This window comes from Rhinatrema bivittatum, chromosome 7 (genome assembly GCF_901001135.1).
Source record: "Rhinatrema bivittatum chromosome 7, aRhiBiv1.1, whole genome shotgun sequence".
Taxonomy (NCBI): Eukaryota; Metazoa; Chordata; class Amphibia; order Gymnophiona; family Rhinatrematidae; genus Rhinatrema; species Rhinatrema bivittatum.
The window spans coordinates 297850068-297867046 of NC_042621.1; the positions used below are offsets into that span (position 1 = coordinate 297850068).

Genomic DNA, 16979 nt, shown 5'->3' on the forward strand with positions numbered 1-16979 from the left:
TCTTATCCCCAGCTTCTCTGATACATCCACCAGTCAATCTTTTTATTCCCTCTCTCTAGCCCTCCACAGCCAGTCCTTCTCCAGCTGATCCAAACTTCAGATCTCTTATGTATCTGATCTCTCCTTCAAACAGCTTCTCCTCCAAACATCCCCCTGTCTTGGTCAGCACCAACATTTTCTTTTGGGCCATGGTCCAAAGTTGGATAACAACTGGTGGGAAGAGAGAGCAGGCTGTTGATGGGGGCAAAAGTTTTCTCTTGGAGCAGTTTCAGTGGTAAATGATGAGAGAGGAGCAGTGGCAGTCTCCACTGGGATATGCACACTCAACCCAAAAATCCCTTCCCCTCATGGATGGACCCAAGCCACCTAGTAATCTTCAGGGAGCAACAGTTTTCATAATAAAAGTCAGCGTTGGGCCTGTGAGTCAGTGCCTGTTGACATGCAGCAACCCAGATTTTTCCTCATGCAGGGCTTCCTGTTACCATAGAAACTCATGTGAGGATGAGACTGCTTCAGGGCCTGTGAGTAGATGGTGCTCACAGGCCCCATGCTGAATTCCATTACTAATGCTATTTCTGGCACCTGAAGAGTATTACCATTTGAGGCACTTGTGGTCTCAGCTGAAGGTTTTATGACCCCATTTTGGAAAGCCCTGAACAAGGGAAAGACTTGGCCAAATAGCCAAGTCTTTTGTTTGAAAGGTGAGGCAGGACGTCTTAAGACTAAACCTAAAGAAAATGGTCAATATTACATCCAAAGACTGCTTTTACAGACTCCACGTTCTGAAACGTCTCAAGCCACTTCTTTTTTTCCAGGATTTCAGGACAGTCCTCCAAGCGTTGCTATTTTCCAAGATAGACTATTGCAGTGCCCTTCTCCTTGGCCTACCCAAATCGACCATTAAACCGCTTCAGATGATTCAAAATGCTGCAGCGAGATTACTGACCAACACCAGCCGTGGAAATCATATCTCACCCATCCTCAGAAACCTACATTGGCTACCAGTAAATTTTAGAATCCTCTACAAATCAATCACCCTAATACATAAATCCATCCATCACCAACTCCAACTCAACATTGAAATACCCTTCAAACTACATTCCTCCAACAGACCAATTAGAGATAATCTTAAAGGTACTTTGATTTACCCCCCAACTAAAGCCTCACGCCTTTCCTCGACCAAAGACCGAGCTTTTTCTATAGCAGGTCCGTCTATTTGGAACAACATTCCTTCAAGCCTCCGATTAGAACCCTGTCTCATTACATTCAGAAAAAAACTTAAGACGTGGCTATTCCACCAAGCCTTCGATGATCCCCCAGACAATCCTTAGTCATCTTTTTTCCTCACTTGGACGTAGAAGATTGAGGTCCTCCAACCGTTCTAACGAAGAACTCTGGCACTCACTGGTTAAAGCATCTTATGCTCTAACCCAAATTACTTTTTGTATTATGCATCTTTTAATTACCTTCTGCCTTTTCTTCTCTTCCAGCTTTTAAGCTTCCCAAGTTTTTACTCCATGTTAAATGTAACTTTACCTTATGCACTTCTCTTGTTAATTACTTTTATTTATTGCTTCAGTTATACCCTTGTTTTATGTAAACCGATCCGATATGGTTAATACTATGAAGGTCGGTATAAAAAAGTGTTAAATAAATAAATAAGGTATACGGGTAATGGTGTCTTGTCCAATATTTTGGGGGCATACAGTTGTATGCAAAAGCTTAGGCACCCATGGACAAATTGCATGCTTCAATGAATATCTAAGTGAACATGAGCTGGCATAACCTGTACATGATATATAGAATAATATTCAAACAAACAGGAACACATAGTATTAACACATACACCTAAAAAACTGAACTAAAAACTCTAACTATAACAATCTTTAATATAAAAAATATGAGAAGTGGATTCACTCATATACAGACACTCTCCACTAGACTGTATTCAGTTTCATCATTGTGATCCTCCGCCCAGTTTATTTTATTTTTTTTAATTTTAAGAAAATGCAATTAAAAATAAATATCCCATCTTCTGTTTCCTCATGTCTATGGTCTCTTACATTTTCCAAAACGTGTGTAAAATTGTCTTATGTGAATATAGGCACACTGTATTTCTATTATGCAATAAATGTATTTCTATTATACAATAGCAAAATAAAGCATGACATTTTCCCAGTCAGGTGTCTTGAGGTGGAGCTTTACCAAGCTGTTACAGAGCTTAGCTCTGTGCGGCTGCGCATGTGTTCCCACACAGGAAGGCAGAATTTCCTCAGTCTGTCTTTTCTGCGAGCAGGAATGCATGCGGAGCTGCTGCTAAAAAAAAAAAAAAAAAGAGGCGAAGAACCATGAGTTTTTTTTCACATTTCAGCGGATCATCTATCACCGCTGCACCGCCACGATGCCCCGGCCGTCCGGATTTAAGCTATGTGCGTGCAGCAAGATAATGTCCATCTACCGATGGACATGAGGCCTGTTACCTCTGCTTAGCCCAGGGCACGATCAATCTAAGTGCCAGCACTTCAGGCACATGTCGCCTCTAGCGGAGCGCCAAAGGGCCGCGAAAATAGAGAAATTTAAACTTTCTCCCAGGACAAGCAGGATGGTAGTCCTCATATATGGGTGACATCATCAGGATGGAGCCCAATCATGGAAAACTTCTATCAAAGTTTCCAGAATTTTTACTGGCCCCTACTGGGCATGCCCAGCATGGCACCAACCCTGCAGCCAGCAGGGGTCTCCCCTCAGTCTTCTTTTTTCCGCGCAGCAGTAGCCTCGCGGTTTAGGAGCTCTGAAGAGATTCCTGACAGGAATTTTCCTCACGGAATTAATTAACTTAAATTGCCCCACAGGGGTCCCTCCTCTAACTTTTCTCAGTCTGCGGTACTCTGGTAAGTTTTTTGACAGTCTTCCGTTGACTACCGTCGAGTTTGGCCCTTGCGGCCTACTGGCTGTCGACCGTACCGTGGCTCGATTTTTTTCTGTGGCCATGGCAGGGTTCTGTCGGTGCCTGGACTGTACTCGCACCATGTCTATCACAGACCTTCATGGAGTCTGTGTAATGTGTTTAGGCCGTGAGCATGATGTCCTGACTTGCACCAAATGTGCCCTCATGACACCAAAAGGTCGCAAAGCCAGAATGGAGAAGATGGAACTCCTCTTTCGTGCTCAGACCCTGAGACCGTCCATCGCATCGACGTTATCGGAACCGGCACCGTCGATGTCGCGCCAGCATCGTTCACGTCCGGTGACTGTCCACCATCGACGTCTTTACAGCCATCGACGCCCGCTACTCCCTCTCAGGATCGAGGGGATCGCAGGGAGAAACATCGACATCGTAAGACTCAGACCGTCGAGGGAGCAAAATCATTGACCTCGCCACCGTCGAAGAAGCCCCGTCCAGGAAAGGCACTGACCATTCCTGCGACCGGGTCACTGAGGCCACCCTCACCCGATCGGGGTTTGGGAGTCGTGATTCCGCCTGTAAAGGTGGTCTCTCCGACTGTGCCTCTGGCTCCCTCTTCTGTTCTGAAGCCGGGGCTGCTTGCTCCAGGTCTCCGAGAAGAACTGGACCAGCTGGTTCAGGAGGCCATCGACAAGGCGATGCAACGGCTCCAGGTTCCTCCGACACCGGCACCGAGGGTGGAACCGGTCACCGACCCAATTGCAGCAGCGCTGGCACCGCTGCTATCCTGGATGGAGGCACTCATGTTCGCCCTTCTACCGGTGGTTCCTGGGTCTCCGATGGCTCTGGTGCCCTCCCCGTCTTCATCGGGAGGAGAAACACCGTTCCGCATTCCTCCATCGGGAGTTCTGCCTCAGCCATCGATGCCAATTTGTCCCTCGCCACCGGTTCATCCATCGGTCCCGATACGTCCATTGGCGCCATCGATGCCTTCGATGCTGGCACCGATGCCTTCTGTGCCATCTTCGGTGCCCCAGGAGATTCCTCCGATTTTCTCGGAGCCTCGACCGGGGCCTTCAGGTATCCAACCCCCTTCTCGTCCTACAGGTCAGTCTGCTGATCCTTATGACACCTGGGGTGATGATACTTCCATAGACACTGATGACTTACCTTCACCTCCTTCTCCTACTGAAAGTAGAAAGCGTTCTCCTCCAGAGGACCTTTCTTTCATTAATTTTGTGAAGGAAATATCTGAGTTGGTCCCCTTTCAACTTCAGACGGAACAGGATGATAGGCACCAGATGATGGCGTTGCTCCAATTCCTGGATGCCCCGAAAGTGATCACTTCTATTCCCATTCATCAAGTTTTTCTTGACCTCCTCAAAAAGAACTGGGAGAACCCTGGATCCATTGCTCCAGTACACAGAAAGGCTGACACTACCTATTTAGTGCAGTCAGCCCCTGGCTTTCAAAAATCTCAGCTCGACCACCACTCAGTTGTGGTAGAGTCGGCTCAAAAGAAGTCAAAAAGGTCGAAGCCCCACTCATCTACCCCACCTGTTAAGGAACAGAAGTTCCTGGACAACATTGATCGACGAGTGTTCCAAGGGGCCATGCTCATCTCTCGAATTGCGGCTTACCAACTTCAAGCAGATACAGGACTTCTCTGAAACCCTGCCTGAACAATCCCAAGACCAGCTTCAAACCCTTGTAAATAAGGGTTTTGAGGCAGGAAAACATGAGATTAGGACATCTTATGATATCTTCGACACCTCTACTAGAGTCTCTGCAGCTGCTATTTCGGCAAGACAATGGGCCTGGCTCAAATCTTCTGACCTTCGCCCAGATGTACAAGACCGGCTATCTGACCTACCATGTGTAGGAGACAATCTGTTCGATGAACAGATCCAGCGAATGGTGGCTGAATTAAAGGACCATCATGAGACCCTTAAACAGCTTTCATCAATACCTTCCGACTTCTCCTTAAGACGGCCCTTCAGGAAGGACTCTAAGAAGTCGTTCTACCATCTGAGGAAGGCTTATCCTCCACCAGTAAGGTCCCGAACTACGAGACCTTATCAAAAGCCTCAGCCTCGCAAGCTCGGAAGCAAAAACCACAAGCAGCTCCCCAGCCAGGGCCTGCTTCAGGTTTTTGACTTCCACTTGGAGAGCAGCAGCCTTATTCCTCTGCCAAGCATACCAGTGGGAGGTCGATATGCCATTTTCACATGTGGCAATCAATCACAACCGACCAATGGGTGCTAACAATCATCACTCAGGGTTACCACCTGAACTTTCTCGCTCTGCCACGGACTCACCACCTCTGCGGACATGGGGGACATCCGACCATGCTATCCTTCTGGATCAGGAGGTTTCCCTCCTTCTCCAGTTAAATGCAATATAACCGGTCCCACTCTCGCAGCAAGGCCTAGGGTTCTATTCCTGGTACTTTCTGATCCCCAAAAAATCCAGGAGAGTTCGTCCAATTCTGGACCTACGGGCTCTCAACAAGTACCTCCAGCAGGAAAAGTTCAAGATGGTAACCTTGGGGTCACTTCTACCTCTTCTACAAAGAGGAGACTGGCTCTGCTCTCTGGACCTCCAGGACGCATCCACACTCATTGTGATAACTCCAACTCATCGCAAATACCTCAGGTTTTTAGTAGGCCCCAAGCACTATCAATACCGAGTGCTTCCGTTCGGCCTAACTTCTGCACCACGAGTCTTCACCAAATGCCTCGTGGTTGTCGCAGCTTTCCTCAGGAAAGAATGTGTTCACATCTACCCCTATCTGGATGACTGGTTAATCAGGGCTCCAACCCAGCAAGCCGCTCGGTCGTCCCTTGATTTCACCCTACACACTCTAATTTCGCTAGGATTTCTCGTGAATTACGGAAAATCCTATTTAATCCCATCTCAAACCTTGTCGTTCATTGGGACAGACTTGGACACCTTGCAGGCAAAAGCCTTTCTACCTCAACAACAAGCGCTAACACTCGTGTATCTCGCTCACCAGTTGCAGTCTCAACATACAGCAACAGCTCGCCAATTCCTCGTCCTTCTGGGACACATGGCGTCCTCAGTCCATGTTATATCAATGGCCCGCTTGGCCATGAGACTCATGTATTAGACTCTGAGGTCACAATGGATTCAAGCTGTTCAGCCCCTGTCAACCATTGTCCACATCACCGACTCACTCCGTCTGTCTCTCGCCTGGTGGAGAGATCAGAACAATCTCCTCCAGGGACTGCCCTTTCAAGTACCAGATCCTCAACTTATTCTCACCACCGACGCTTCCAACCTCGTGTGGGGAGCCCACGTGGACAATCTACAGACACAAGGGTCTTGGTCTCCAGGGGAAGCCAAACATCAAATAAACTTCCTGGAACTTCGAGCAATGAGATATGCTCTCAGGGCTTTTCAGGAACGCCTATCAAATCCAGTCATCCTGATTCAGACGGACAACCAGGTGGCCATGTGGTACATCAACAAGCAGGGAGGCACAGGCTCCTTCCTTCTGGGTCAGGAAGCTGCGCAGATTTGGGCAGAAGCGCTCTCCCATTCGATGTACCTCAGGGCCACCTACTTGCCAGGAGTGGACAATGTCTTGGCAGACAAACTGAGTCGCGTCTTCCAACCACACGAGTGGTCCCTCAACCCCTCTGTAGTGACCTCAATCTTCCGACAATGGGGATACCCCCACACAGACCTCTTTGCATCCCCTCAGAACCACAAAGTGGAAAACTACTGCTCCCTCATTCGGAGCGAGCACTCCCAGCCCAGAGATGCATTCTCCCTCTCATGGGCAGCTGGTCTGCTCTATGCATTCCCTCCACTTCCTCTTCTCTCGAAGACTCTCGTGAAGCTACGTCAGGACAAGGGAACCATGATCCTGATAGCACCTCACTGTCCACGCCAAGTGTGGTTTCCCAAACTTCAGGATCTCTCCATCTGCAGGCCATTCCCTTGGGAACGGACCCACATTTGATCACTCAAAATGGATGCCTATGCCATCCCAACCTTCAGGCCTTGTCTCTGACGGCATGGATGTTGAAAGGTTAATCCTTCAACCACTTAACCTTTCAGATTCGGTTTCTCATGTCATGATTGCTTCACGGAAGCCTTCCACAAAAAAATCTTATTCCTATAAATGGAAAAGGTACACATCATGGTGCACCTCGCATTCCCTTGATCCCTTTTCCTGTCCAATCCAAAGGTTTTTGGACTATCTCTGGCATTTGTCAGAATCGGGTCTAAAGACCTCCTCCATCAGAATGCATGTCAGTGCGGTAGCCGCCTTCCATAAAGTTGTCGGGGATCTTCCTATATCGGTACAACCCCTCGTAACACGCTTTTTGAAGGGCTTTCTCCATATCAAGCCACCTTTACGTCCTCCGGCCCCTTCTTGGGACCTTAATCTGGTTCTCGGTCGGCTCATGAAACCACCATTCGAGCCTCTCCATTCCTGTGATCTACGTTATCTCACCTGGAAAGTGATTTTCCTTATGGCTATCACTTCAGCTCGCAGGGTTAGTGAGTTACAGGCCCTAGTTACCTATCCGCCTTACACTAAACTCCTGCAGGACCGGGCGGTACACCGCACTCACCCTAAGTTTTTACCTAAGGTAGTTTCGGAGTTTCACATTAATCAATCCATCATACTACCTACCTTCTTTCCCAGGCCCCATTCCAATCCAGGGGAATAGACTCTGCATACCCTTGACTGTAAACGGGCTCTAGCTTTCTATCTAGACAGTACAGTTGCCCACAGAAAGAGCACTCAGTTATTCGTCTCTTTCCATCCAAACAAATTAGGGCAACCTGTGGGTAAGCAGGCTCTTTCCTCCTGGTTGGCGGATTGCATATCTTTTTGCTATCAGCAAGCAGGCATTCCTTTTCAAGATCGTGTTAAAGCACACTCTGTGAGAGCCATGGCGACTTCAGTAGCACACGTACGATCGGTGCCGCTTCCTGACATTTGCAGGGCTGCCACCTGGAGTTCTCTCCATACTTTTGTAGCCCACTATTGCTTGGACAAAGCCGGAAGGCAAAATTCCATCTTCGGCCAATCTGTCATGCGTAACTTATTTCCAATGTGACATTCCTACACCCTTCCGCCTGCCTGGTGGGGTTCAGGATGCCCTCTACCAAATTCCACCCCAGTTGTTGTGCCTGTTGCACGCCGTTGGGTACATTTGGTGCATGTTGGGACATCCTCAGCTCGGTAGTCACCCATATGTGAGGACTACCATCCTGCTTGTCCTGTAAGAAAGCAAATGTTGCTTACCTGTAACAGGTGTTCTCACAGGACAGCAGGGTGTTAGTCCTCACGAAACCCGCCCGCCGCCCCGCGGTGTTGGGTTCCTTTTAATTTATTTTTTGGCACTACCTGTAGCTTTCAAACAAGACTGAATGGGGACCTCTGCTGGCTGCAGGGTTGGTGCCATGCTGGGCATGCCCAGTAGGAGCCAGTCAAAGTTCTAGAAACTTTGACAGAAGTTTTCCGTGATTGGGCTCCGTCCTGTGACGTCACCCATATGTGAGGACTAACATCCTGCTGTCCTGTGAGATCTCCTGTTACAGGTAAGCAACATTTGCAATATTAAGTCAGAGGGTGTACAGAAAAGCAGTTTTTACTGCTTTTCTGTACACTTTCCCGGTGCCGAGAGAAATTAATGCCTACCTTTGGGTAGGCGCTAATTTCTAAAAGTAAAATGTGCGGCTTGGCTGCACATTTTACTTAGTGAATTGCGTGGGAATAACTAATAGGGCCATCAACATGCATTTGCATGTTGCGGGCGCTATTATTTTTGGGGGGGGGGGGGTGTGTTGGACGCACGTTTTCGAAGCGCTATTACCCCTTGCTGAATAAGGGGTAAAGCTAGCGCGTCAAACGCGCATCCAACCACGGGTTAACAGTGTGCTCTGCCGGAGCGCGCTGTACTGTATCGGCCTGTTAGTTTGCTGCTTTAACCATTAGGTTACTCCCCACTCTATTTCTTTCTTCTCTTGTATTCTAAAGTCATTATGTAAAAAATCTAATCTCATTTCTCTCTCTGTGGCTATCTTTCTAATACAGGGAAGCCTTCTGTGAGAGAGGATTGTACACAACTCTGACACACCAGATATAATTAGTGTTCCTTGCTTGCACCTCAGATAAATGCATATTCTACACTACACAATAAAATTAGGGCCTGCTTAATAGTTCAGTGCATCTTACACCTTTTCTGCTCATGCTATACCTGTCTTGTGTTAGGGCAGTGTTTGTAAGGGATACTCACACTGCTGCTGTCCATGCTAGACCTGTTCTGTGGCGTGTGTATGTGTGTGAGGGAAGCTTGCATTGCTGCTATCTAAGCTGTATCTGTCTTGTGTTGGGGCAGTGTGTGTAAGGGAAGTTCACACTGCTGCTGTCTATGCTAGACATGTTCTGTGGCCTTCATGTGTGTGTGTTTGGGAAGCTTGCACTGCTGCTGTCCATGCTAGACATGTTCTGTGGCGTGTGTGTGTATGTGTGGGAAGCTTGCATTGCTGCTGCCCATGCTAGACTGCTTTTGTGGCATTTATGTGTGTGTGTGTGTGTGTGTATGAAGGAAGCTTGCATTGCTGTTCTCATATTTCTTCTGTGATTGAGAGACATTTTGGAGAACTACCTTGAAACTCGCACTGTTTCTTTACTGTACATACTCTATGAAAAAATTGAATGTTGAGATTTTGTATACAGTCAATCTGGCTTCTTGTGTTGATGCTAAATGCTATTTTTAAACATATTGGAATAAAGAAAAAGACCAAAAAATATTGTTGTTGTGTCTGACAGACCATCTGGACAGGAGCTTCAGTTTCTGTTATTATTTTGCAAGTTAATTGTAATCTTTATTTCTGTTTTTCCTTTCAGGTTAACAGAACCTTCTGGATACTTGACAGATGGACCAATTAACTACAAATATAAAACAAAATGCACCTGGTTAATTGAAGGCTTGTGAGTATACATTCTCTTTTTGGTTGATTACAAAACTCTTTGTATCCTGTTTGGTATGTTTGCTGTAAGACTGCTTGGTTGTCTCCTTCAGGGTTCCAGAATGTATTTAGAAGGTCTGTTGACATTTTGCCACTGTTGTGATGTGGCAGTGGCATGGCTGCTAGAGGAAAGCTGTTCTCCTTCCACTCTCATCTCTGCTTTGTAGACTCTGCTGGTAGTCTTTGCACTTACCTTATTAAGCAGCAGCTATCCTGTGCCCTCCCCACTTTTCCCCATGGTAGTTATTCCTTCCTGGTTAAGTACACCTGCATGCTTTATTTTTACTGTACCACTGGTCAAGCACCTACTCAGGAATAGTTACTCAAAGCACAGGTAATTAGTCATGGATTGCCAGAGTTTTCCTAGTGTGCCTGTCCTACAGAATTAGGAAGCTCAGATGTGTTTCAGGATAATTGTGTTTGAAATGCAGCTGGCTGGGTGGGAGCTGCTGTTAGTGTGTAATTCTAGCACTAATGGGCCCAATACTGCTTGATGTGGGTCATCAGTGTGTAAAGACTTTAATGACAGACAAGCCTGGATTGAATAATTAGACAGCCTGGGTCTGCCGTTCCTGGGATAAAAAGTCTCTGCTTAGCTCAGTATATCTCCTATAGTGGCTTGAGGAAATCTACACCCTCTTCTAAGTTCATCTTTTGTTGCCTTATAGCCTGGAAATAAAATGCATTAAATCAGAGTTTGTTCCATGTATCCACACATTACCCTAAAATTACTAAGTGAAAAATATATTCCAGAATTTCTTAGAAAATGAAGTAAAAATAAAAACAGGAAATGGCTTGGTTGGATAGATGTCCATCATTTTTGTATCTCTGTTACAGTCCTAAATACTTAAAACTCTGATGTGACCAATTGTCTTCAAAAGCAAACACCAAGTAAATTGGCACCACATACAAATTGTAGTGATTCACATGATAGGATAAATTGAGCAGTTCTCTCTGCCGGGTAATGCATTTCAAAGCAAATACACAGCCATGAGCAAGGAGGTGTCAAAAGCTCTTTGATACAGATGTAGGGATGATTATAAAAGAATTGCAAAATCCTTGAATATCTCCTGGAGCATGGTCAAGCCAATTAAGAATTATAAGGTATCTGGCACTACCAAGACCTTGTTTTGATCAGGTTGTCCCTCCAAGCTGGTTGGCTTAGCAAGGATGAGAATGATCAGGGAAGCAACCAAGAGATCAATGGCAACTTCCTAAGCATTTGGGTAAGTCAATCCCAACTAATGGGTTATGCACTTCTGCTAGCAGATGGAGACAGAGCAAAAGCTGATATCAAGGCTATATAGTCCCGCCCCAACGTCAGTCTGCCAGAATTCTCCATCTACAACAGATGGTGGACATGCATTTTCCTTTGGGGGATTGCTTGTGAGAAAAAAAAAAAGAGTAGAAAGATGTTGGAAAGGAGATGTCTATGTAGTACCGCTTGCCTCCTGAGTTGATACTGTGCGCTCCCTCCCTCAGTAATTGAGTACCTCAGTCCGGGAGCCTTGACTAGCATAGACCTAAATTCCAGTTAGCAGTTGCAGGCTGAGAGAGGCTTGGCGGTGAAGGCTTTAGCCCTCTCCTCCCACAACCAGGACCCATTCCTGTTCTCTGCCAGGTAGGGCTGAGCTCAGATAAAAGGTTTATTTTTTTTTTTTGTTCAAACATTTTTATTGGGTTTTGCAAATTTAAAATAAACAAACAATACAAGAGAGAGTGGACTCATATCTCTCCCTCTGCCAACAGACCCAACAATATGCTGATAATTCCCTGCCCCCAATACCCCCCCCCCCCTTACATGCCGTAAACATGAGTAATACTGGATAAAGAAAGGCAGTTAGACGAGGACTCCCCACGAGGGAGTCTATGGGACAGCAATCAAAGCTGTCAGTCATTCAAAAACAAACTTCGTACACGATGAGACAAAGTCTGGAGGTATAAAGTCCAGATTGAAGCAAACCGGCGCCGGCGGCTAGGCGATCCTCGTGCCGCCATGCTTTCCATGGTCATCATGCTATGTAGTTGATTTCTCCAGGTCCAAAACGAGGGAACATCCGAAGACCTCCAAACGAGAAGAATCGTTTTCTTTCCCACCAAACTCGCCTTCTGGAACAGCTGACGAGAGCCAGGATCCCTAACACGAAGTGGAGAGATGCACCCGAACAAAAACCACATGGGGGAGACGGGCAGTGTCACGTCGAGCAAATCCATTAAATAGGCCGCTACCTTGCGCCAGAAGCCAAGTACTCCCGGACAAGTCCAAAACATGTGGGACAACGTACCCACCCGTCCAGGGCAACGGACACAAAAAGGTGTATTGGCAACTGACAATTGGTGCGCCCTTTGAGGGGAGATAAACGCCCGGGTTAAAAACTTGTATTGCATCTCTCTGTAGTACATATTGGTAGAGATCCTGGCTAGTCGCCCAAAACAGACATTTAAAATGAAACTTGTAATGAGAAACTCGCCATCCTTATTCCAACGATCAACGAGAGAGGAACAGACATCTACCTGGGTACCTTTTTGTAATAACTTATAATACTGAGACAAAGACGGGATCTTAGCAGCCCCAAAGTGGAACACCGCATCTAGGGCTTGGTATCTTGTGATATCCTTAGCCTCTGGTGGCAGGGACTTGAGATAGTGGTGAACTTGCATGTAGGGAAATGTGTGCTTGGAATGTAAGCCATAAAGTTGTTGAAAGTCATGAAACTGCATTAACACCCCCTCCTCAGTCCACATATGGCCTAAATATTCCACCCCCCGAGCCTCCCATTCCCGGAACATAACCGATTGCGTGCCAGGTTGGAATTCAGCGTTCCCCCGAATAGGTAACAAATAAGCACACACCGGAGGAGCGTGTATGAGTTTGACAAAACGCTTCCAGGATTGCCGTATGGGCCGGGTAAATGCAGAGTGTAAGGTAGACCAAGGAAGATCACTTGCTTTGCCCTTTAAGGCATAAGAGGGAGCCAGCGGGTATAAAAGAGTCCGCTCCAGCGAGAGCGGGGCATAGTGCGAGGAGCCCTGTAACCAATTGCGAATAAGCCGCAAATTGCAGGCAAGGTTATAATTGGCAAGGTTAGGGACCCCCAGACCCCTCCCTCTCCACGAATTTTGTAACCAACGAAAAGGTAATCTAGACCGTCCCCCACTCCACAGAAATCTCCGCAACTCCCCCTCGACCCGAGCTAAGTCCCTTCGTCTTAGTAAGAGCGGGAGGTTCTGCAGTAGATAAAGCCATTTAGGGAGCAGAGTCATCTTAAAAAGCGCCACCCGCCCTGTCAACGAGAGGGGGAGTGCCTTCCAGGTCTGGAGAGTGTGTTGGGTTTGTCGGAGCAACCGTGGAACATTGACCTGGTAAACCAACTCAGGGTCCGAGGGTAGATAAACTCCCAGGTAACGAATACTATCTCCTGCCCACTGGAGTGGAAAATGTCCCCCCCAGTTAGCCTGCAGTCCAGGTGGGTAAGCCAGGGCATATGACTTAGTCTCATTTAGCTGAAACCCCGAAAAGGTCCCAAATGTCTCAATCGCAACAATGGCGGTAAGGACAAGGCTGGTTTGGTGATAAATAGTAGCAGATCGTCCGCAAACGCCACGGATTTAAAGAACCCGGATTCCATGTAAATACCGCGGATCTCCGGAGTGTTTCCAATGGCATGCAACAAAGGTTGCAATTGCAATAGGAAGAGAAGGGGGGAGAGAGGGCACCCCTGTCTCGTACCCCTTGCCACTACAAATTCCTCCGACTGCAAGCCATTGGCCACTATACAAGCCCGAGGATCAGTATAGAGAAAGTTGTATGGCTTGTAGGAAAAACCCATTGAAACCCATACGGCGCAATACAGTGAATAGGTAACTCCACTCCACCCTATCGAACGCCTTTGCGGCGTCAAAACTAATAGTGAGATAAGGGAGTGACATACGCCGACTCAAGGTCATAGCTGCCAAAATTTTTCGAATATTGGATAATGCGTACCGGTGACGGACAAAACCAGCCTGCTGATCACCAATTAAATGAGGCAAACAAGTTGCCAGTCTCTCCGCCAAAATCTTGGCTAGTAGCTTATGGTCATAGTTAAGTAAAGATATAGGGCGATAAGAGTCGGCGTGTAGGGGGTCCTTTCCGGGTTTAGGTATTAATATAATGTGTGCCAAATTATCATGCGCGGAGAAAAAACCCTTGGACACCATTTCCGCGAAGGCCATCGCTAAAGGTTGGGACACCGAGTCTCGGAGAAGTTTAAAGAATTCCGAGGTGAAACCATCAGGACCCGGAGCTTTGAAATTTTTAGAAGAAGTAATGGCTGTCGACACCTCCGTCGGAGAGATCGGGGCATTGAGCATATCCTGATCCGCCCTGGCCAGCTGAGAAATGGGTAAGCCTTCACAGAACCGGCGGCACGCCTCAGGGTTCCCCCCCTCGGAGGTATAGAGCGAGGAGTAGTAAGTCCGGAAACTACGTAAAATAGCAGGGGTGTCCCGTACCACCGTCCCTGGGGACACATTCAGGGCTGGGATATAGCGGCTGGTTCTAGAGGATTTAATAAGATTAGACATCATTTTACCCGCCTTATTACCATATTGATACAGTTTAAATTGGTAAAATTGGTAGCTTTTCCTCGCCCTCTGGTGCAGCAGAGTATTGAGAGCATGTTGTTTTGCCAAATAATCGGTTCGGGCCTGTGCCGATCTTGAGTGGATCAGAGAGACCCTAGCCAGGCTAGCCTGGCGGCTCAAAGTGAGAATACGGCGATCTAGTATTTTCCGACGCTGTGCAGTATAAGAAATAATTTCGCCCCGCATTACCGCTTTCGCAGTGTTCCAAAAGAGAATTGGTTGGGAGACATGGGCTTGGTTATTCGCCACATAGTCATTCCATTTTAGCAAGAGAAAGTCCTTAAACTTCTCATCTTGCGCCAAGTAATAGGGATAGCGCCAATGTCGAACTGAAGTGGTTGGTGCCGCAAACTGCATCTCCACCCACACCGGGGCATGGTCCGAGACCGCTATGCTCTCAATGCCCGCCGCCAGAGCCCGATGAAACACGTGGGTGCTCAAGAGAAAGTAGTCAATCCTGGCTACAAGGTCCTCCAAACATCCAGCAAATGCAGATTCGATTCCAACATGGTCGGACCCCGCCCTGCACCCGCATCCCAGCCCCGGTTCTGCGAAGCTTCTAACTGAGGATCACGGACCGTGTTAAAATCCCCCCCCTACAATCAGGGTATCCGACAAAAACGGCAATAGGTGTTTAAACAGAGTACGGTAAAAGCGGGGATCATAAATATTTGGTGCATATAAATTGCAGAAGACCACCTTGTTGTGAAATAGTTCAGTTACTAGAATGAGATAGCGCCCCTGGGGATCCTTTATTTCCTGGTGAATGGTAAGAGGGAGTTGTTTATGAAATAGAATTGCTACCCCGGCGGACTTAGAGGAAGCAGAAGCGTACCTCACCTCCCCCACCCATGCCCGACGAAGCTTCATATGCTCACTATCTGTGAGGTGAGTCTCCTGTAAGAAAGCCACCGCGGCCGACTGCCTGTTCAATAAAGAAAGTACCTTCGTGCGCTTAATTGGGGAATGTAGGCCGCAGACATTCCATGAGAGCAGTTTTGTGGAGTTACTCATGAGGTACCACTAAGTTTACCTGAAGCACTGTAGTGTTAGTAAAGATCAAAGGGCAGGCCCTCCCAGCTAAGGCCCCCCATTGTTTACAATAAGGAAAGAGTGCCGTCCCTCGTCGGCCCCACTCAGCGCTACAACCAGCATCGTGTACTACCAACAGAAACTCCCATACCTCCCCCCGTTCCCCCCCCAACCCCCACCCACCTGTATCCCCTCCCCCCTCTACCCCTCCCCCCTACCCCCTTTCCATCCCAATCCAACCCCCTATTCTCCTCCAATTCGGGGAGTATCCTATTCCCTACCTCCCTCCTTCCCCCAAATCGCGCCTTCAGAGTGAAGGCGAAGAGATCCGTAGTGACATGAACAGGTCCACCCCATATAATGGGAAGCTATACAAAGCTAAATTGGCAGCAACAGCTCAAATACAATAAACAACGCATCCCTCCAACGCTCCCCCCCCCCCCCCTCCCGCCTCAAATGCATATTCAGGAATGAACATTAAGGGAACACATGATTCCATGGCACATTGTGAAGGACTGATAGAAAGAAAGAAAATAAAATAAAAAAACTCAAAAGCAAGCTAGACCGACTGAGCATTCAAACAGATGAACATCCAAATAGGACGAACTAAAAGAATAGAAGCAGAGAAAAAAAACTGTTCATTCCACTGTCCATGGTATGTCCGTGCAGTCAGAATCAAAAGGAAAAAAAATAAAAAGGGTGAGGTAAAAAAGGAAAACCGTCCTAACACCACAGCCGCTCCCGCTCAGGAGCAATAAAGTCTGAGCAGCCGATCCGAGACAAATTAGAGCGTGGAGTTTCCAGGGGGGCCAAGACCCGGCACCCGGGTACAATAGAAATTTTTAAAAGAAAAAATGGGTAAGTATAAAAAACCCCGTGAAGCAAGTCAAAAAAACCACGGAGCAGGTAACAAGGCCCCATGTCAAAAAAAAACAAAAAACAACCAACTTCTGAGAAACAAACTTTTACTACCAGCCCCCAATCTGTGCAATGCCCTCTTGGGAACCAAGGAGATACGCGCCAGATGCTCGCTCAAGCCATTTTATCTATGTATTGTTGGGCTTGATCCGGCGAGTCAAAAGTATGAGTAGTTTCACCGTGCCAGAAGCGCAGGCGGGCCGGGTACAGGAGGGAAAACTTTACCCCGCGATTGTGTAATGTCGTGCACAACGGCGAAAAACGCCGCCGAGCATCGGAAACCGCAGCAGAGAAGTCCTGAAAAATTCGAATAGGTTGTCCCTGGTAGGTAAGTGGTGTTTTGCTGCGGGAGGCCCGCCAAATCTCAGCCTTATGTGCCGAATTTAGTATCTTAGCGATTATCAGCCTAGGACGGCCCTGGTTAGCCGGCCTAGACCCCAAACGATGGGCCCTCTCCACCACCAATTTGCCGCTAAGTGAG

The 16979-nt window shown here is 47.4% G+C and overlaps 1 protein-coding gene across 3 annotated transcripts in view; it reads left to right on the forward strand.

Moving 5' to 3' along the window:
• Nucleotides 1-16979, forward strand: part of ATRNL1 (attractin like 1) — a 2205421-nt gene that overhangs the window by 251366 nt on the left and 1937076 nt on the right. For all 3 annotated transcript variants that reach the window (XM_029610472.1, XM_029610473.1, XM_029610474.1), the window contains exon 2: nucleotides 9801-9884. In XM_029610472.1, coding sequence (XP_029466332.1) covers nucleotides 9801-9884 — 84 coding nt within the window. The remainder of the gene's footprint in view (nucleotides 1-9800; nucleotides 9885-16979) is intronic.